This window comes from Actinia tenebrosa, unplaced genomic scaffold (assembly GCF_029948245.1).
Source record: "Actinia tenebrosa isolate PJP-AT-01 unplaced genomic scaffold, QUT_ActTen_1.0 PGA_scaffold1__47_contigs__length_23844297, whole genome shotgun sequence".
Taxonomy (NCBI): domain Eukaryota; kingdom Metazoa; phylum Cnidaria; class Anthozoa; order Actiniaria; family Actiniidae; genus Actinia; species Actinia tenebrosa.
In genome coordinates, this window is record NW_028292578.1 from 13,416,632 (window position 1) to 13,438,428 (window position 21,797).

At 38.1% G+C, this 21,797-nt stretch overlaps 3 protein-coding genes across 5 annotated transcripts; 2 read left to right on the forward strand and 1 right to left on the reverse strand.

Moving 5' to 3' along the window:
- The first annotated feature begins 1,161 nt into the window (after positions 1-1,161).
- Positions 1,162-5,127, forward strand: LOC116289673 (phosphoenolpyruvate phosphomutase). The gene is made up of 7 exons (XM_031696625.2): positions 1,162-1,321; positions 1,959-1,999; positions 2,346-2,442; positions 2,859-3,182; positions 3,864-4,051; positions 4,360-4,536; positions 4,821-5,127. Exons 1-7 carry the CDS (start codon positions 1,273-1,275, stop codon positions 4,902-4,904), a joined length of 960 nt encoding a protein of 319 aa, XP_031552485.2. The 5' UTR covers positions 1,162-1,272; the 3' UTR covers positions 4,905-5,127.
- Positions 5,128-7,770: 2,643 nt separating this feature from the next.
- LOC116289670 (uncharacterized) lies at positions 7,771-14,980 on the forward strand. 2 transcript variants are annotated; one of them, XM_031696618.2, is made up of 13 exons: positions 7,771-7,985; positions 8,848-8,937; positions 9,009-9,089; positions 9,448-9,529; positions 9,768-9,850; positions 9,923-10,020; positions 10,339-10,385; positions 10,652-10,783; positions 10,984-11,097; positions 11,629-11,746; positions 11,821-11,954; positions 12,426-12,454; positions 13,110-14,980. In XM_031696618.2, the coding sequence occupies exons 2-13, from the start codon at positions 8,866-8,868 to the stop codon at positions 14,388-14,390; spliced, it is 2,271 nt and encodes a 756-aa protein (XP_031552478.1). In that variant the 5' UTR covers positions 7,771-7,985; positions 8,848-8,865; the 3' UTR covers positions 14,391-14,980. The 2 variants fall into 2 exon arrangements, with proteins under 2 accessions (XP_031552478.1, XP_031552479.1); XM_031696619.2 differs by lacking the exon at positions 7,771-7,985 and adding an exon at positions 8,092-8,251.
- Positions 14,594-20,846, reverse strand: LOC116289671 (N-acetylglucosamine transporter UNC93A). 2 transcript variants are annotated; one of them, XM_089032952.1, is made up of 5 exons: positions 20,713-20,846; positions 17,882-18,416; positions 16,432-16,982; positions 15,732-15,999; positions 14,594-15,365 (listed from the first exon to the last, which is right to left on the reverse strand). In XM_089032952.1, the coding sequence occupies exons 2-5, from the start codon at positions 18,396-18,398 to the stop codon at positions 15,064-15,066; spliced, it is 1,638 nt and encodes a 545-aa protein (XP_088889078.1). In that variant the 5' UTR covers positions 18,399-18,416; positions 20,713-20,846; the 3' UTR covers positions 14,594-15,063. The 2 variants fall into 2 exon arrangements, with proteins under 2 accessions (XP_088889078.1, XP_031552480.1); XM_031696620.2 differs by lacking the exon at positions 20,713-20,846 and adding an exon at positions 18,504-18,621.
- Between the last annotated feature and the right edge of the window lie 951 nt (positions 20,847-21,797).

Here is a 21,797-nt window from a genome sequence, read left to right on the forward strand (position 1 = left end):
GAAAATAAATGTAAACTCTTCTCCTATTGGTTAGAATACGATAGAGCATCAAAACAAAGATATAACATGTCTTTTGATTGGCTAGAAGAGGTCACGGTCTGAGAGAGCCATATGGCTCACTTGGGAATTGGAGCCAGTTACGGAAGTGAGCCATATGGCTCACTTGGGGCATAAAGGGTTAACCCAAAAAGAGTATTGTTGAATCTGTGAAAATGTGTTGTATTTTTTTTTTTTTTTTTTTTTTGTGGAAGGGCATGTGACAGTAAATTGCTGGACATGAATTGTTGGTAAAATGAAAGAACAGTGCCCCAAATACCCTGTTGGCCAATATTGCTTACTTGTATCAATGACGTGACTTTTTGGAGTTGACTGGGGGGCAAACAAGCGGTTGACTGGGGGGCAACTAGCGGATGCTAAGTCAAAACATCAAAATAAGTCCCCAAACTATTGTATTTGACTATTTTCACGACATCAAACCAGAAAACAAGAGATCAAAACAACCTCCAGGATTCTACAAGCCATTAAAAAAGAGCTATTACCGGAAGTGACGTCTATTGATAGCAACCTATTGTTGATGGTTTGACTGTCATTTGTCAACCGACTGTCAACTGTTTGACGGTAGTTTGTCTACCAACTGTTGACAGTAGTTTGTCAAATGTTTGTCGGCAGTAAAACCATTAGTTGACAATGAACCAATAAAAATATAAAATAAGATCAATAAAAATGTAAATCAAGTACTCGATTTTTTTTTGCAAAAAAAAACTTTCAAATAATTAATTTTCCAGTGAAGGGGATGGTCGTTTATTAACTGGGGGAAGGAGGGTTTCAAATACAACTAAGAATACAAAATAAAATGGTGCAAAACGATCCATTGCCTTGGTACAAATGACTAATGCCGTCATTGATATTATATCTTTGAGAATGAAAAACACTTCACACTTGTCAAAATCCTTTTGTTGCATATATATAAAAACCAAAATAGTTTCTCGGGCTTTCCTTAACTTTTTTCTTTCTTTCTTTCTTTCTTTCTTCCTTCCTTTCTTTCATTCTGGCTGTACATCTACCACAGGAACCCCAATTCATATAACAATATTTTATAAGTGAGGGAGGGGGGGGAGGGTAAGTGGATAGAATTTCATCCACGTGTTACTCATTGACCGCTGGCCTGGAATCTGTTCTGTTTCTTCTTGTTCAGCGTGGGGAGAGAGGGTTCTGTGTTATTCACGATCGAAGGGTGTAGATCTAGTTTTATTACATTATATTTTATTCAATATGCTACGATCATTGTCAAGGTGTTCAAATGTTTTCCGCCTCGCGACTCGTAAGTATTTTGTACAATTGTTTAGTATAACGTTTCCCAATCACTCTTTGACAGCTTTTGTTTGATGAACGATCGAAAAGTTAGTAAGAGCGAATGAAGCTTATCTTTATATAAGAATACCAGTTAGAGTAACACAGAAATATTTTACAATACTCGTATCTTCTCTTTTGATTCTGAAATGTTTTCTTTCCTCTGCCACGTAACTAAAATATTCCCGTATAATTTAATCTCTCTCGCTGTATAAACATTTAGCAACTACAAAATTATGTTTGCACTTTTACTTTCTATTTAATGTAAATATTTCGATCAAAATCATATTTCAAGTTACCTTTTTTGAAGAAAATAGTCTGTGATAAAGTGTTTATAGTGATGTAAAGGTACATACTCCTCATATATATATTGCAGGCATGTTAATTTTTTTGGGGGTCGATGCAACACATTTCTATTTTGAATTCTCCTTACATATCTTTCTTCTTACATCTCTTTTTTTCAAAGAAAAGAGGCAACAAATTATTAGATAAAGAAATCGAAAATTTCTACTAACTGAACTTTGTAACAGTATAAAACAGACATGTCTTGGGGGGGAGGGGGTGTGGTTTGGTAACATCTAGAGTAACATACATGTTTCTTTTAACAGCTGCACTTAGCAGAAGATGTGCAAGCACAAATATACCAAAGGTATGCTTCCTTGTAAAATGTATTGTTCCCTTCAAGTCTAGTAACTGACTAATGTAAACATGGAAGGTTCTGCAAGGACCACAGACCACCCTATGAAGGGGGTGGGGGGATGGATTGGGGTGCAAATTTTACTTTGCCTCAAAGTCTTCACACAGGTGTATAAAGGACTACTGGAGGGGGATCATTGGCAAGATGCTGGAGGAGATATGGAAGGTGGCACTAATGGAACAGACTAGTTCTTGTTCATAAACCCATAGAAATGTGTAGCAGAAAAGCATTAAGGATACTTAGAAAGATGCTGCAGGGTACTGCTGAGCTAATTCTTTTACTTTTTCTTTGTTGCCAGAAAACAACACAGCTCAGATCAATGTTAGAATCCCCTGAATTAGAGTTTATAATGGAGGCTCATAATGGGCTTAGTGCTAAGATAGTACAAGAAGCAGGTATGAGGATAATGGACAAGACTGTAAATAAATAACAAAACTCTCATTAAAATAACTTTTGTAATCCAATTTAGGTTTGTTGAAATGTTGCTTTTTGTGTTGCAAAACTCCTTTCGCAGAGGGGAGGGCCCCCAGGGGAAGGGAAGGGGCTTGAGTCTGAAGAAGGTAAAATTATAATGAATATATATATATAGCACTTAATTAGGTGGTGGATAATGTTAGACACAATTCCCAAAGTTTCAATATTGGTATTATTGAGGCTCACACACACATTGCAACATGTGCGAAACATTGCTGACCACAGAGTGGAAGTAGAACCAAAAACTATGTTATCTTTGTATTTAGTACAATTTCATAACATTCCTTGTCATATCACCCCAAATCACACTATAACTACATTACAATTATATTTCTAGGTTTTAAAGGTATCTGGGGTAGTGGTTTATCTGTATCAGCACAATTAGGAGTACGTGACAGTAATGAAGCATCTTGGACACAAGTGGTAGATGTTCTTGAATTCATGAGCGATGCAACTGATATTCCTATTCTTCTGGATGCCGACACTGGTTATGGTAATTTCAATAATGCAAGACGATTGGTTCGAAAGCTTGAGATGAGGGGCATAGCAGGAGCTTGTTTGGAAGACAAGCTTTTTCCAAAGACTAACTCACTTTTGGATGGCCGTGCACAGCCACTTGCTGACATTGAAGAATTTTCTTTGAAAATTAAAGCTTGCAAAGGTACATATTTGATTAATGTGATTGATTTTAATACAATGATAACTCCCTGTGAATGCTAATATTTATAATAATAAACTTTATTTAAAGAGAGTAACACAAAATAGTGTTCAACACTAATAAACTTTTGGCACTCACAATTAATTGGTTCTTGGACAATCCGGAAATTTTCTAAAATGGGCTACAGAGTGGAAATTTCCAAATACGCCCCGAATACAGATACGTGTGGACAGTCGTATCCGCAAATTTTCAAATACACTGACATAAACAGAATTTTGCGCATGCTCAATAAGAAAAACTATCCATCAAAGGGACTAGGCACTAGCGTGCATCAGGGCAGGTCAAGAAATTTCTGGATACGTGTGTACAGTGAACAATGGATGATTCAAATACGCTGCAAGTGGACGCGAACAATCTCGTATCTGCAAGAAAAATTTGCGGATTCAAAAATTTCTGGATTCGTGTGTACGGGGCCTTAATGATTATTGCTTTGTCATACAACTGAACAGAATCGAGCAGGTTGCCTCGATTCATGCATGGTTTTGTTGCAAGAAAAGTTCATTTATGTTGTATTATATTGCACAGTTGTTGCACTATATACACTGCAGGACACACCACATGTTCCCCATGCGTATGTTCCTTTCCAGGTTTCTCACAGTGGTTAAATGTTCTTTATACACATAGATACACAGACTGATCCTGATTTTTGTATCGTGGCAAGAGTAGAAGCCTTTATTGCAGGATGGGGTTTAGATGAAGCTTTGAAGCGTGCTGAAGCATACCGTAATGCAGGTGCTGATGCAATTCTTATGCACAGCAAAAAATCTGATCCTTCTGATATTGAAGCCTTTATGAAAGCATGGAAGAACCAGGTAATTTAAAAGATGTATTTGTCAAGATGTGGGAAGCACGGGTGTCATAGCAGTGAGAGCGCACACCTCTCACCAAATAATGCAACCCATGTTTGATTCCCTCCAGGCTCAGTGTCATATGTGAATAGAGTTGTTTGTTGGTTCTCTCCCGTGCTTTGAGGGTTCTTCTCCCTGTTCTTCAGTTATCCCAACTCCTTTTAACCTAGTTGAATCCTAGCTCTGTTCTGATTGTCCCATGCTGTGATACACTGTACAACAGCCAAATCTTATAGACTTTAGATTATATTGTTCTGTTATATCACTTTCAGGGTCCCGTAGTAATTGTGCCTACCAAGTATTACACAGTTCCAATGGATCATTTCCGTGACCTTGATGTGTCTTTAGTCATCTGGGCCAATCACAACATGAGAGCATCAGTTGCTGCCATGCAACAGACCACCAAGCAAATATACAATGACCAATCACTAGTGAACGTGGAGGGCAAGGTATGAATGGAATTAATACTATTTGAAGAAAAATCTTACTCTACTTGCTGTTGTTTTGCAATGGCAGGCTCGTTTTTAGCTGTTGCTGTTCAGTTTTTGCAGGCTTCTCCGTTTTTACAATGTGTGTCTTCATTTTCACATCACTCTTTCAGATCAGCTGTATCAGTCATGACGATTTAATGCAGAATCAGCATTAAACACCCCATGCAATCAAAAGGCCACTTTTTTTTGAAATACAAGCACATTATAACAATAATTATGAATATTATTATTATTATCATTAGATTGCTCCAGTGAAAGAGATATTCAGGCTTCAAGGTGACCAGGAACTGAAGGAAGCAGAGAACAAGTATTTACCCCAGCAATAAATACCTTAATTTGGTATTAATGAACTAGTGTCTATAACCATCACTGCGATTTTGGTAAATGCCATATAATAGAGGTTACACTTAATAGAGGTTTTAATGTAATAATAACGAACATGTCATACAATTAATTCAATGATTTGAATATATGATTTACACCCTTTTGCTTGATGTACATGTAGACCAATGATGAAGGAAAAAAATACAACTGAACTCAAAACAAAAATGACTGTGCATTTAGTCCTGGTGTGTCCTTGGTGGAGTGTCTGTGGTTAAGTGAGCTGGGACTGGGCATTATAGGGGAAAGCCATGCAAGTGCTTTTAAACTTGTCTCAGTGTTGCAGATATAACAATGATTTTCGTTCGTATGACATACGTTCCTGCAACTTGTTTTTGCGTTTTTTTGTTGCATGAAAAGTGGAAATACGTAAATACGTTCTTTTTACAACTTGCAAAATTTTTTTGAGCGGCAAGTTAAAGGGGAAATCGTGGCAAATTTATTGCTATTCATTTGTAGCATTATGAAATGTCGGGCGGACAAGTTATGTTGAGTTATGTAAAATTCCAATTTGGATTCCAAAGGTTTACTCGGAATTCTGTGCATTGTGCCTTGCTAGTAGTTTGAAAAAGGCGCCAACTTTCCATCAACCCAATCTCGTAGAACCCACAGTCTTTGAGCATGCGCAGTAAGAGCTCTGGGTAAGAGACTGTTCGGTTTGCGTGCGTCAAGTCACGACGAGTTGAAGAGGAAGTGCTTAGATGTACGCGAAGCAGGGTCACCAGATCGAGAGCAGTCTTTAAGCTTTTAGAGGTTCGAAGTTTTGCGATCAGTTGACAAGAATCATGGGAAACACCCAGACAAAAACAGCAGAAGATACGAACTTAAACGTGAAATATATAGAGTTTTTTCCAGAACTCTCGATTACTTACCCTGAACGTGTCTTTCGATCTAAGCCGAAATCCTCGCTGGAGGTTAATTGTGCTGTTCGGCAAATTTCGTTCATGTGATTGTTGAAAGTCAGGTTTTAATCCCGGGGGGGGGGGGGGGGGGTACTCCCCTATATTTGCTATACGGGTATGTGCCGCCCTATAGGGTATGGTTTTTCGGCTTTTGGGTCTGGGGTAGGGTATCATATTTTGACATTTTGTCTAGGATAGAGTATCATTTTAGTCTGGGATAGGGTTAACGATTTGGTCGTTTTTGCCTGGCGAATAGGCTACGCTTTCTGACGGCACAAAAGCAATATGAACGTTAGTAAATATTGATTGCAATCGATTGAATTGAAGATTCTTTACCTTATCAGAAATTGATACATCAGTTTTGCCAATGTTAAATGTGTTGATGGAAATTGTTTATTTCTGGAATTTTAAGGTGAAATAAATGACTTCTGTCTTCGTCGGATTAGTGCAGAGCAAATTTTTTGTGTTCCATTTAAAAACAGATTGTATACAGTCGTGAAGAGTATTTAGCGATGTTTGCATGTCATTAGGGTTCACTGATATATACAGTTGGTTGTCGTCAGCATAGAACATGTAGTTTACGTTGAATGAAGACATTACATCTTGAAGAGGAGCTATATGCATAGGATAAACAATAAACATCCTAATATAGATCCTTGTGGGACTCCGAAGTCGATGTGTCTTGGAGATGATGATGATGACTGGATCATGACTGATTGTGTTCTTACTGTAAGATATGATGAGTACCATTCCAAGACAGTTCCAGTAAAATTAAAATAATTGGTTTCCAAGCGTTTTAGTAGTATATTGTGGTCGAGTGTGTTGAAGGCTGCCGACAGATCCAATAACACCAATTATGCGTCAGAGCCAGAGTCGAGTGCGTTATAAAATGTCATTAGTTATTCGTAAAAGAGCAGTAGTCCTCTATATAGGCCGATTGAAAAGTGGGAAATAGATTGGAATTGTTCTGATAGGTATATGTCTGGTATGGTAACAGCTTTCTCAATTACTTTGGCCAAGAATGGAATGTTGGCTAGAGGTCTGTAGTTCTTCAGCAGATCTTTATCGAGGTCAGGTTTTTTGAGTTTTGGACGAATTAGTGATTTCTTGTGATGGAAGATGGAAATTTGCCAGTTGTCAATGAGGTGGTCACTATGTCAGCCATAACAGGAGCCAGGATGGAAGAGTAGGTCTTTACTATAGATTTATTGGTGAGTGCTTTAAGAACCTCTTGTATCTATTTAAGTGTCGTCGTTGAACAGTGCTGTGCCAGAGACTGGAGCTAAATTAGTTCTGATGTCAATTATACGTTTAATGAATTATGGGTAGCATAATTAATTTATGGGTAGCATGGGTGGCGTTCGCGGCTAACGCGTCGTCTTTCACCGCTGTGAATCCAAGGGTCGTGTCGCCTGTTCGAGCGTTGCGGTCGCCACATGTGAATTGAGTTTGTTTGATGTGTTGTTCTCTCCTATGCTACGAGGGCTTTCTCCGGGTTCTCCGGTTTCCTCCCTCCATAAAAATCAACATGTGAGTTGAGCGTTGTGTGCATAGAATATTAAATGTAGTGGTAGTGCGTGTGAGTGAAAAGTGTCCCCAATTAGTGCGAAAGCGCTAGAACGACTAGACACTTAAATAAAGTGATTTATTTTATTTATTTTGAAGAAACCATTAAAGTCTTCATCGAGTTGGCTCGACGATGCGTGACTTGGTAATGGAGAACTATTGGAATTCAAACATTTATACAAAATATTTACTAATAAAAGTTAGCTTTTAGTTTTGATTTGTAAAGGTTTTTCAAAAACGCCCCTAGCGTCTGATCGAGTCAGTGGTGAGGTCATCACATTCTATTGTTCTTGTAATGCTTTTGTTATGCGAATTATTGTAAACATTGATTTGAACTCAGCGCGTATTTTAATCAAGTTCTCTTGCACTGCAGTTTACATTTTGCTTCAAATAACTATATTTACTCAAGAAACAATTTTTCTTGTAAAAACTAGGCAATAACTTGAATTTAAAATCATTCTCACGGAGAAAGAGCTCATGGAGAAGTAAGTTAAGAAACTACCAAAAATTCAAGTTTAGTGCTAAATGCTTACATCAAGTTTACTGACAACAATCAAAGTAAGTACTTAGTAGTTTTGGTATTGGTAGAATTCCCTTTGTATAATAACAAGCCCATTCCTTACAATATAATCTCGATCCAATTATGAAAAAGCAACTTGTTGACAACTGAAACTGAAGTTGTTCGTTGCAGCAGCCGGTTGATTACAAAGTAATTAGATTGTAAAATACTAGCTAAACAGCGTACTCTTGCAAGCATGTTAATCAGGCAAAACCGAGTACTTTCTGCTACTAGAAACTACTCAGTTCTACTGTTGAATTGGTCTGTAAGTAATGTTTATTTTTCGAAGGGTTTTGTTATTATTTTAGAGAGAAAAATTAAGATTCAAAGCTTCAAAACTAGAGGGTTCTACGAGGAAGTCAGCTACATCATATTAGAAACTTTAGGTTAGAGTTAGGTTAACTTTAGGTTATCTCTCTCCTGTGTAATATAATTCATACAGCACAGCTGACATCCGTACCAAAAACAATACCAGCTTTACATTCTATAGAACGAGTCATAATAAGTTTTTCAAAAGACCAGCATAAATTATATTACACTTGAGCAGAAAAAACTCAATGAATGTTCACTTGAAGAATAAAAACAAGAGCACCTATAACTAGATATAGTGCGTATACAGTGAGCTTAACAATACGCATGTGATGCGAAACTGAAACAGTTTTCTTTTCTACTTATATTATCCTAGTACGATACTAGATTATTTGAAACATTCTTAGGGTATTATAAGGTTTAGCCAGGCAGGCTTGATCTATGACGTCAAATGTCTTGGTACCTGTTTGATGTCATCGCCGCCATGTTGGATTCCATCCAATATTTGATACGACTTAATATATTTGTTGGGTTTTTTTTTATTTGAATTAGTTATTCTAACTTCAAAGGATGAGTCTGAGTGCAGTAAGTGACATAACAGTCGAGCGAGTCGTCAAACAGAAATCACGCAAAAAACATTTTGTAAGTATTTTCACTTCCTTATCGTTGCTATAGCAACTGATTAATAAGATGCCTGATTTTTTTCAATCAAGGTTTTCTCGATTCAAGTTGAGTGGAAAGATGGCCTAATAATACGAATCTACCGTAGCTATGACGACGCTCTCAATCTACAGGTAAACAATCAACTACTAGCTCATCACTGGAAGCCATTCCAGTGTTCTCTTTATAGAACCCATTTTAGTGTATTAGAAACTTCGGTCAATCTTTTAATAAACAGACGCATCGTCAATAGAAAACCATTACAGTGTTCTCTTTATAGAACCCATTACAGTGTATTTTAGTGTATTCTAGTGACCTCCTGGTATTATAGAGAAACTTCGATCAATCTTTTGATAGGTAGGCACATTGCCTAAAAAAAGAGACTTTGTAGAAAACCATTTCAGTGTGAATCCCTTGATTCCCATTTAATTACTTGCTTGTGATTTTGTATTTCATAATTATCTATATACTGTTAATATTTTTTCTTTCAAGGACAAGCTTCGAAAGATGGACGAATTCAATTCCTACCTCAACAATGAAGCAGCTGAATACAGGAATGGATATTCACTCCAAGGTAACAGGGAAACTATAGGGAAAAGATGAAAAGAAAAGAGGGAAAGGGAAAAAGACCTGGAATTGATGAGTATGAACTAAACGATAGGAAAACTAGTGGAAAAAAGAGAATGAAAAATGAATGAAAAGTAACGAAAAGGGGGGTGGGAATGATAATAAAACTACACGGTACATACTTGTTTGCCTTGGTTATGGTAATGCATGGCTTTGGTTCCAATACGTCATCCTTTCATGTGCAGATAAAGGTTTGTTTGGTAAGGTAACCATCAAGACAAGTAAACAAGCAAGGCGAAGGATGGTTGAAGTGGAAGAATTTCTCAAGGTATTCATTCAATAATCTGTTTTTAATGATGAAGAAATTAAGATTCAATAGTGTGTATGTCATATTCCACAGTCTATAGTTCATCTTCCAAGCCATATTTCTATGGCTGATGTCGTAGTTACTTTCTTCAGGCCTGTCCCTGATGACCTGATGTTTGTCGACCCCGAGAGGTGAGTAAGTAATGAGTACGTAATAAAACTGACTCGCACGATATATGTGGACAGACAGACAGACAGACAGACAGACAGACAACATGACTTGCTCAAGAGTTGTGCTTCTTGCCTTTAGAATTGCCTCATTCTAAACTATCCTGAAATTCCTGAGCGATTGATTAGAATAAATATTCCGCAAATCATAGTTTTCACAATAGAATGTGAGATATCTCTTTTCTATTCCTGTTCTATTTCTGTTATAGCCTCGATTATTTCCAGGATAGTGTCTAGAGGATTCTGTAAATATTGTACTATATCTCTGTTACTGATTCACAGGTACGAAGAAAGCTTAAAAGAAGCAAAAGGAACGAGACAAAAAAACGGTAAGTTGACATTAATGACCGAGCAATTGCTGACTGATGGTTCAAGCATTTTCATTGGCTGGCGGTGATCAGGCTCTCGCACTGTGATTGGCTCAAAGAATCTTGTCGTCGCTGAATTATGTACCAGTACTTTGTACTGCTCGCGCAGCCATTGAAGTCAAAAGCCCGTCTCCTCTGTCCTGTTTGAATTGGATTCCGGTCAATATATGTTGTATCCAATGCAATGTTTGTAATGCATGATGTAGTATTTAATTTGTTTCTACTAGACCCTCTTCACATATCTGAACCCATCCTGTTGGATCAGTACGTAGCTATCAGTGATTACACCAGGATGAACAAGAATGACTTGAATCTTAAAGCGGGTGACATTGTGGAGGTCATCTACAAGGCTGATCATGGTATGTATGGAAGGGTATATTTAATATGGACGGTCTTTAGCTTCACTACCGAAAGCTTTTATCTTTATTAATAAGAAAGAAAATATCAACTTCTGGTGTCCAACGCTTTTGTCATGAGCCTCGCATTCTAACCAATCATAGTTGTCTTGGTTGGATGGCTTCCTAGCTATGATCTATCTCATAATGTCACTCGTTCCCAGGCTGGTGGTTCGTTGATCTTGATGGGGAACTGGGCTGGGTACCAGCGTCTTACTTGGAATCCAGAGACGGCGACATGGATGAACAAATCATGGAGACGTTTGAAGACGGACAAGGTAATGCTTTGATAATAATGATAATAATAATAATAATAATAATAATAATAATGATGATGATGATGATGACAATAATTTTAATAATAATAATAATAATAGTTAGCGTAAATATATGTTATAGTGTCCGATCAACCAAAATTGACATACTCACCATACAACCATACAACCAACCCACCAACGCACCAACCAACCTACCCACCAACCCACCCACCTACCCACCCACCAACCCACCAACCCACCCACCAACCCACCAACCCATCAACCAACCAACCCACCCACCCACCCACCCACCAACCAACCCACCAATCCACCAACCAACCCACCCACCCACCCACCAACCAACCTACCCACCAACCAACCAACCAACCAACCCACCCACCATATTTCGTCATATTTTTTGCAGAGCAGCAAGCAATTTTTTGTTTGTCGTGCATTCTGAGAATGGAAAGAGTTGATATGAATGAAACTGCATTAACTGAGATTCATTCAAATTATTCTTATTAATGTCATCGTTATCATCCAATGAAACAGAAGAAATGTACATTGCCATGGGAAAGTACGATGCAGAATATGATGACGAGATTCAACTAGAAATCGGCAAACTCGTTCAAGTCAAGCAGAAGAAGATGGACGGCTGGTGGTTGGTCAAGTTAGTATTGATGATGATAAACTAGATGATGGGTTTCCTGTGCTCATCTGTGTGATATTCTGTATATCTTACAGATGTAATGACCGTATTGGTTGGGTTCCCTGTATGCATCTCCACGAGCTGTCTACGTCATCAACCAAATCGAACGCGCGGGAAATGGGACGAGAGAAAGCTTTGATGACCATGAATAACATATTTGCTATCACAGGTAATATAATAATAGCTGAAGGCTGGGTGGGTGTGGTCAGTTCGTATCTCTGAAGATCGAATCCAATAGACACAGCGGCCATCTTGAGTTCTATTGTTTTTTAAATCAAGATATTATGGGATGCTGAGGGGGCAACTATTGGAAAATCTATAGACTGCACAGCTGTAAGAATTCCTTTTTATACAAATTTGCACTTTTCAACGAGAAGGGCATTTAAAAAGCAATTTAATTTGCTGATAGTTGGAACAATATTCAAAACATCAAAATCTCAATTTATCGAAAACGTAATCACTGCCATAATCCAAGATGGCCGCCCTATCGGTAAAAGGATCTATTGTGATGATTGCACCCATTGTTAGCTGTGTATAGTGTATACTGATTAAGGAGTAAATCAATCAATCTCAACAAATCTTGAAGAAAGTTCTTAGAAACCACGACGATTGGAGTGAGTTTTTTATATCTTGATTGCAGACAGAAGAAGAACTTGGAATCCATCTTTGGTAAGCAGCAGGTCTTTTCATATATTTGTAAAAAAGAGTCTCCTTCACGTGCATGGTTGAAACTGTACATTAGTTAATGAGACACGCAGGCACCTTGGTTACGTTAGAGTTCAATATACCATATTAGAATATACTGTTATACAAAGTCTGCCAGAAGTACCGTGATGGTAGAGGTGGTGATGATGATGACTGATGATGCCATAATGATGGTCATGGTGATGATGATGACTGATGATGCCATAATGATGGTCATGGTGATGATGATGACTGATGATGCCATGATAATGGTCATGGTGATGATGATGACTGATGATGCCATGATGATGGTCATGGTGATGATGATGACTGATGATGCCATAATGATGGTCATGGTGATGATGATGACTGATGATGCCATGATAATGGTCATGGTGATGATGATGACTGATGATGCCATAATGATGGTCATGGTGATGATGATGACTGATGATGCCATAATGATGGTCATAATTGTGATCATGATGACGATGATGTCATAATGATGGTCATGGTGATGATGATGACTGATGACTGATGATGTCATAATGATGGTCATAATTGTGATCATGATGACGATGATAGTTGTAATGATTGTCTTACCATGCTGACTGAGGGATATTTTTAATTTCTATTCAAGCCTCCCAAACGTTTATCAACATTTAAAAGCACTGTCAGACGTCGTCGCTTTGAAAAAGAAGAAACGATACAAGAAGAAGATGAAGATGAAGAAAAACCATCCTACATGAACATAGAATTCCACAAGAAGATTGTAAAAACCACAACAAAAATCCCCTCCAATGACAACGATGAAGAAGCGGGTCCATCGTACATTAACTTGGACTTTCACAAAAAAGACAATACTAAGGCGAACAAGAAGAAGAAGAATGTCGTGCTCAAGGACGAGGAGAAAGAAAAAGGACCCTCGTACATTAACATGGAATTCCACAGAAAGAAAGACCAAGCGATGGCGCCACGTCAGCGAGTGAGAAGACGTCGAGATGAAGACGAAGACTTGGTGGAAATAGATTTTGACAAGATGAAAAAATTCAACAGTCAATCGAAAGAAACCTCTTCTAAAGCTGGTTTGGTGGAGAATGAGATTCCAAAAGACAATGGATCTGGAAATGAAGAGGGGAACAGCATGAAAGATGAGATGAAGAAAGTCGAGATGAAGAAAGTCGAGATGAAAGTGGAAAATAGTTTGGCAGATTCAGACTCCAACGAATATGAGTTTCCTCCATCCTTCTCCGAGAAGCCCCTAAATACAGAGGGGCTGGGACAAGTTCCAGAAAATGTGACTTTACAAGCAAAGTCTCAAAAAAAGCTCAAGTTTGACTTAAAAATCCATATACCTGAGCCCACGGATGAGACAGATATGACCAGCGGTAGTAACATTTATTTAGCAGTTGGCGATTACACCAAGGAATCGGACAGAGAAGTCAACTTACAAACAGGCACATCAGTAGAAGTACTAGAACAGTCCGAGGGAGGCTGGTGGCTAGTTCGGACTAAAAGTCTTACTATTGGCTGGGCTCCATCGAATTTTCTGGAGAAAATAAGCAAAGAGGAGTTGGAGAGGAGAAAGGAGCTTGGGCTCGAGTCTCCAACCAGATCCCCATTGCGGCCACCCAAATCCCCCAGGGTACACAGAATGGCAAAACATGTCTCTACTGAGCAGAAATTTTGGAACTTTATGCGTAAAAGTGACCAGAATAATGCGACATGTTCGATTGTCGATGAAAAAGAAGTTTGCCGTGTTGATGACAGCAGAGCACAGCAGCTGACAGTGATGGATGTTAATGGCAACAGACTGGGTGAATATCACGTGCATGAACCTAGCAAGCACATGAAGAAGAGTTACATCTGTGACTCAAACACCGGTGTGTGTAAACTTGAACAAAATGAAGACCGGCTGTAAGTTTTAAATAGAAGACTAGTCTATTATCAGGGGGGAGGCCGGACAGGTTTTTTCTATGATATCTATATTATGATACAAGATAGGATGTAAGCATTAGGTGTTCTGGTAGTATCATATGTTTTTAATAAGAAAATTTGAGTGTTGGTACTCATGTAGTTTTTAGTCTCAAGCATTTTTTACAATGATTTTACAGATAAGCAAAAGATAGGTAGAAAACTTTATTTTTGCTGTAAACAAACGCTTTCTAAAGTCTTAAAGTATTGACTTGCTTTTTATACAGTTTATTCCTTGGTTCGATTTTAAGGAAAACAGTTTTGGACTTTCCCGCACAGAATCGTGGGGCTGAAAACTAAAAATGTATGGTCCCCCCCTCCACAATTCCAGGGGGAGAGGGGGGGGGATTGTCAACAGTTTTCTTTGGAATTTGTTCCACGTCAAGCTCACTCTAAATACTATAATTATATGCACGGGATATCTTGTCGCCCTAAAGTATATAAAGTAGAAATTGTCCTCACACTTCGTGTAATTACAGTTTCGTTTTTTTATGCATTAACATCATGGAGGATAATAAAAAAATTGCCCTATATCTACCCCGGCCTTGTGTGAATATTTTACGAAAGCACCCAACAAACCTATACACAGTTTTCATTAAGCATAAAACATCATCGATAGACTAGATTTCTTTAAGATGAGTGTTTTCCGTTTGGACGTTAGTAGATTTGAGTGGTTGCAGTGCGTGCTCTTCGCCCTCCCCGGTATCAAGAGCAATTTCCTGAACAAATTTCCGATGAACGAATTCGGAAGCCAAGTACATAACGGTACCAAGGATGAGTATTATTAAAAGGATAATGAGCTTGACTCGAACACATAAATAGTTGGAGTAGGCATATGCGACCACAAAACCGAGTGATTCCCACAATCTGTAGTTAGAGAAGGCTGGTTCTTGGTTATCAGAAAAATAAACCCCGTACAAAGCTGAAAGATAAAACAGAGCCAATGAATGAATTAATATATTAGTCTGCAGTCAGTGAAGACAGCGTTATGCTTCGTGCTTAAATATGTAGCGATTTAAAAGGGGGTTTATGATTTACTGGTTGAGAGAAGTAAATACAATGACTGGAAAACTGGTGCTACATGTACTTCATCCCGCGCTGGTGTGTCATTGGTTGAACGTTGAATGCTAGTGTACCGTGACTGTGTCGTGGTTGGTTTTTAAGTACATCTTTTCAATAGCTCGTTGAACTGTGATCATTTTAGTGCATGATGAGGCAAGGCATTTCTAAGGAGCTATTGCGCATGCGCAAACGAAATGTTCCGCTGTGCCATATCAAAACTACTCACCGTTAATCTGTGTCTGCCAAACTGCGTCACAGTATCCCTGTAAAGCAGCCATTACATAGAATACCCAGACCAGATCTGCTCGAGGACTCCACGCCAACATCAGGATGATGACTGTCAGATGGACTATCATTCCACTCATGAAGATGGCGACTCTCCCGGTGTACTGGGTAAGTCTTCCCAACAGAAAGGAGAAAAGTGCGTCTGTTACGCCAAAACAGATCATGATGAAGCCAACCTTGTGAATACCCAAAGAACACGTTATAAAAGCCTGAAAAAAAGCAAGGTATGTGATTAGTTTGGTAGTAAAAGAATTATCATCAGACTAGAAACTGAGAGAAGAGAGGAGAGGGAAGAAATAATACTGATAAGCTACTGTGCGCAGGTACTTTGCGCATGGGTGCAAGAAAATTAGTGACGTCGGATGGGGTTTGAGAGGAATAGAGTGCAATGCTCCTAATTGAAATGCTGCCTTGGAAAAATTTACTGACAAGAGCTAGTCTTACTCCACTTGCTTTCCCAGTATTTTCTTTTTATATTATTATGTTTTCTGTTTAATTGTTGATGGAGCTACTGACTGTCTACCCCGCTAAACATTGCTATGCCCAGTTCCCGTAGAACAAATACGCTTGACCCATCCCAAATACTTGATAGACAATACATTACTAACATTTGATAGACAAGTCAAAAAGCGTTATCTTACCTTTGTAAAGTCGCCAAATATAAAAGCCTGTTCCATGCCACTAAAGAAGGTGATTGGCAGAACCAGTTGCATTCGACGATCTTTCAGGTGATTCAAGGTAGCAAAAAGCAACTTCAGACCTGATACCTCATCTTTCTTGCGTGACAGGTGACCAGAAAGACGATCAAGAAGCACAATGACCAGCAAGATAGCCAACACTCCGCTCCCAAGGTAGATACTGACCAGCTTCAACACTAAGCTGTATTCTGGTTTCTCTAGTGTATCAAAACTTATAGATCCGTTCGTCAAGTTTTGTTTGGGTGGGCTTTTACAGAAGTGAACACCACACACCTCCCCTGCGTCTTCTCTAAAGAAGCTAGATCCACCTTTGTCGAGCACCAGTGACGAGATAAGATTACCCCAAATCTGTCCACTTTGAAACACAAGAAAAAAGATGCCAAAAAACCGTGTCACTACTGAATCTTTGTCCTCAGAGCCGAGCTCGGAGTAGCGTATACCAGTGGTTGTCAGGTAAGCACATTTAGATGACCACAGGGGCGCGGCTGACGCTCCTACGAGAAAAATATAATCGTCTATCAATAATTGGGCTTCCTGTGCAAAACATGAAACCACAGGAGCATCAAAAACTTTGGTGGCATGTAGCATATGAAAATTTAACGTTTGTTTTAAAAAATTAATTTGGCATGCATTTGAACTAAAGGCCGGATATTAAGTTTTTTTTCCACCCCGTTTCATTAAGATACAAAGCGGTAAGAGATCTTGTAAAAGGTTTTTCACAGTAACAGATATCGAGTCAAATTGCTGGGGTCTTGATTGATCTGTGAGGACAGCGGAAGCTAAGCTTGATGTGCGCGACGGCCAAACATACAAGGCACCGACAAAAGACCCAAAAAATTAAAATATATTTGACCAACAGCGATGAGTAATGAGCAGAAACATTGACTCAAACCATTGAAGTGTGAAGTGAAAAGAATATTGCAGATATATCTGTAAACTTTAGTAATCCGGAGGTTCAAAATGACAAATAGACCATATAGGGCAAAGTATAGATTGTAAAGGGATTTAGAGGCAAGAGAAAGCTATGAATGATGTGCCGACAGCAAGGAAGGGTAGACCGTGGGTGTGTAAGAGGTCTGTATGTAAACATTCACAAAAGGCACATGATATGAATGAATATCAAAACATCGCCCAGCAAAAAGGCCATCATATGGAAAAAACACTGAAACACTACCTTGACATATCCAAACCTAACTATATGAAAACATGCACTTCCTAGACACAGGAAATGAAAAGGTTTTGCTTTTGACTGAAGTGAGTAAACGAACGAGGATTATGTTCAGCGACGCGTGGCACTTGCCGCGTGTTTTGTCTTTGCTGTTAACACGCTGTTTAGATCCCAGCTTTATATATTATTTTCTTATAATATTAGTATAAATAATTTGTTACGTACCTAGAAGTATAGAAGCCGGAATGAGGGTCCACCATCGAGCATAGTAATTAGCTACGGTATATAAAACATAACTGATCATTGAGATAACTAGAGTCCACTTGCAGCCTAGTCTTCCTATCATGAATGGAGGAACAAACATGCAAGATAGAATCAAAGCAGCGTATATAACACTAAGGGAAGCTAAACCAAGACCTTGATCAGGATTCAAGCTGCTCTGCAGGTTCTGTAAAGACTGAAAGGCAGTGAACAGAAACAGAAATCCAAAGCTAATGATTATTATGTTCTTGAAGATTTTGAATCTCTCTTTCTTGCACTCTTCGGGGGAAAGAGCGGTCGAAGGCTCCGTAATTTCATCTGCTAGGTCCACATCTTCTAAATCACTAGACCTCATTGTATCGCTCTCCACGTCACCGGCCGGTTTCTTCTCCATCTTGTCCTCTTGACTGTCCTTTTTCTGTTCGTCTGGTTTGTTTTCATTGTTTTTCTGCAGCTTCGCTTCATCATTTTCGTCCGCCATGACCAGCGCCTAGGCTCCCTTCAATGGCAAAAATTGAACAAACTGTAAGCAACACGACTTCAGACAACAGTGATTTAATGAAGAGAGCTCGAGTTGTATACATACAAATAGCTTTCGTCGTCTGTCGCGTTTGTTAGCAAGAGTTCTCGGGTAGCGTGTTATTTACTTAGACAGAGCTTAGTTATCCTGTCTTATGAATATGTATGATAACCTTATCAAAACCAATTATAGCAATAATCATTAACATAAATCATATGCGATCATTGTTAGCGTAAATGAAGATGGTCCTCTCAATATGGTCAATGATATAAACTATACACCACCTGATTCAAATATGTTCTAACTGTACAGAGTTTGTCACTAAATCAATAAAGTATTCTGAAAAAGTTTTGAAGTAAATCGTCTGAATTGGTGACCATTCAAGTATGTATTTGTTTTAAGAATCTTGCAATAAGATTCCAAATTGCCAGAACAAAGTTTTTAGTTTATTTTGATCGTTTACTTAGTAGAATCATTGTGAAAAAATCAAAACGAGAATGCAGTATGTAATTTTCTTGGTTGCAACGACCAAAAAAAAAAAAAACGACCAAACACTGGAAAGCAAAAGACGAAATGAATGAATTAAAACCCGAAAAGATGAAATGAATTAGGAGTTGTAGAAAGATAACGAGACGAGAAAAGAATAACGCTGAAACAAATGATTATAATTGAATGAAGAGCGTGTATGAATGGCCGGGAATGAAAGGAACAGTTAACAGCAATAAAAGTTTGTTAAGAGGTCCACATGATGTGGTACTGCCTGCTGACAAACAACACTGAGGCAAGAAGACCTTGCGCAAGCCAAGTCATTGAACACTAATATGCTATTTAACAAGAAATGAAAGCTAAGAAGATCCGGTAGTACACGAGTGGAAAGGAGTGGAATACTCATAATATCCTACTAAGACTTTGAAATGGCTTCCAATCTAAACCAATCGAAAAGCCACAAAAAAGCCCACCAATTAAATTGCTTGAATTCAGAAGTCATTTAATAATCACTGTGTCATACGTTTTCCACGTTTGCGGAATCTGGTGCGTCGTTGGAAACAAGTATGGCTTAATCTTGCAAACGAACCCAATAACAACACCGGTGTGAGATTCCCAGCAGTAACCATAACCCGCTCTGCCTGATAAAAGAGGCAGTGATTAAAGATGACGCATAAGATACGGTTTTAGCCTATCCAATTGGGAATGATCAAAGAACATGGAATCTTTAGGTAGAGGAAAGACGAACAAACAGGTTTTGAAAGCTCTTTCTGGAGAGCAAAACTGACACTCTTCAGAAACAGGTAAAGGGGTTCCTTACTGGCGGATGAAACCAGAACCAGTGAACCTTGGCAACAAGAGAAAAGAAGATAATAGGATGTACTAATGAAATGATAATAAAAACGAAAAACACGAGTGTTGCATGTAATCAGACGTGATGATTATTTTGCCTGTAGGTGGCCAATAGCTATTTATTCAAATCACGGCAGCCCTTCTTTTGCGGTTTTTGACTGGCTAGCCATTTCTAATATGTGTCCCTGTTTTTAACTTCTCAGAAATGTGTTGCCATCAAAGAATCAATGCATTTACAGTGAGGACCTCGAGCTGCGAACACTTACTCTTTTCTTTAACTTTCTACTGCCTCAAACCCTCTAGCTAAATAAAGTATTGAGTTCAAATACATCGAGTGATCAAAATAGGATATTATTTCCAGTCGATTGTATGAATTTTAAAGTTTACGGTTCGATTGCCGCTACTGTAACCTTCTTAGCCTTGTTCACTATTTGATTACGGTTCATTCAATATGAGACAATGAGTAACTTATTAACGAGGGCAGCCCTCGAACACTGCTCTTCATCAAACCAACCACTTCGATCTTTTTAAGACTTGACACATTATGAATAAATGATTCATAACCTTATATTTTCATATGTAATGTGTAATTGTGTAACTCGAGTTCGTTTGTATCAGTAATGAAAAGCCTGAACGATGGGATTGTGGGCAATGGTTTTGTATGCCTGGGTCCATTACCGAGGCAGATCGTACTACACTACATAAAAAACTCAATATGCAAGTAGTTTATGACTCTAGTAAAACTATCCTTCTTCTTCAAATGAATTGAAGACAAAGAACCTGAAATTGCTTAGACTCAAAGCAAAGACTAAACAATATACCGACATCCCTAAAAGCAAGTCAGATGATACTGACTTATGGCTGCAAATTGTCGATGTACAAACGCAGCACTCATGAGTTCCAACACATGTACAATTTAAAGCTTTTTCTTACATACCTTAGACAGAGTTTCAGTGTATAGAAAGGTCTAAATACTAGTAATCATTGCAGAGCGTATTACTCAGCTTTCCATGTTGTTAATATTGAACCAGGTTAATATATATACTAGTAAAGAGAGAGAGAGAGAGCTAGATAGAGTCACGCACTGTTTTTTATGTAGTGTATGTAAAGTACACAAAAGATTGCGTGAGGTTAAGTGATCATTGACAAATTACACAACACTGTCTTTGTGCCTTTCTACACCACTTCATTATCAATTGAATATTGTAGTTTTTTGTCTAAATTTCGGCTTTTTGTATTAGTTGATGCATCTTTTTTTCGTTTTTATCGGAGTAAATTTGTGGCGAAGAAATCCGACTTCTCACAAAAACAGAGTGGTTCTCACAAAACTTTAACAACTAATGTACAACAACGCGAAAACATGTCAACGACAACAACTGAACAATGAACAACTACAAATACAACATTTATCTTCAGTAAAGGTGGGGATAAGTGCCGCCATCTTGCTTACCTTGCAACTCAAACTTTTTACTTCAGTTTTCTTGGATTTTTTATAGTTTTTTATAGTCAATTATCATGAACTTTGTTTCATGGAGCCAGAGTTATTATCCACAAATATTGGTTTTATTTCGAAGATATAAAAAATTCAGTGAATTTTTATCCGAAATTTCTCGCAAATTTTAATTCCAAGACGAAAATTGCGCGCGCATCTCTGATCTTCTATTTTATTGCGCAATCTTGGGCAGTTTTTTATTTATTTCCAGAATGGTTTTTAAAATCTTTCCATGACCAAAACGGCGTGTTTTATTTTAAAACCAACAATTTTTATCTTTCTAAAAAATTGAAAAACGAGATAGTGGAATTTAATAGTTTTCATTTGATTGATAGCAGGTGGGAAGAATAAAACACCAGGACAAAAACCATCCCTACTCCTACCCAGTAATATCTTTTTCTTCTACTAAATATCGCCTCATTCTTCTCCTACAAATAAATTCTAAATCACTCAGATTATTTTAAAATATATCTTAGGTACTTTGAGCACGAATTATTTAATTTTCTTGAAGTATTTCTGACGATTAGTTT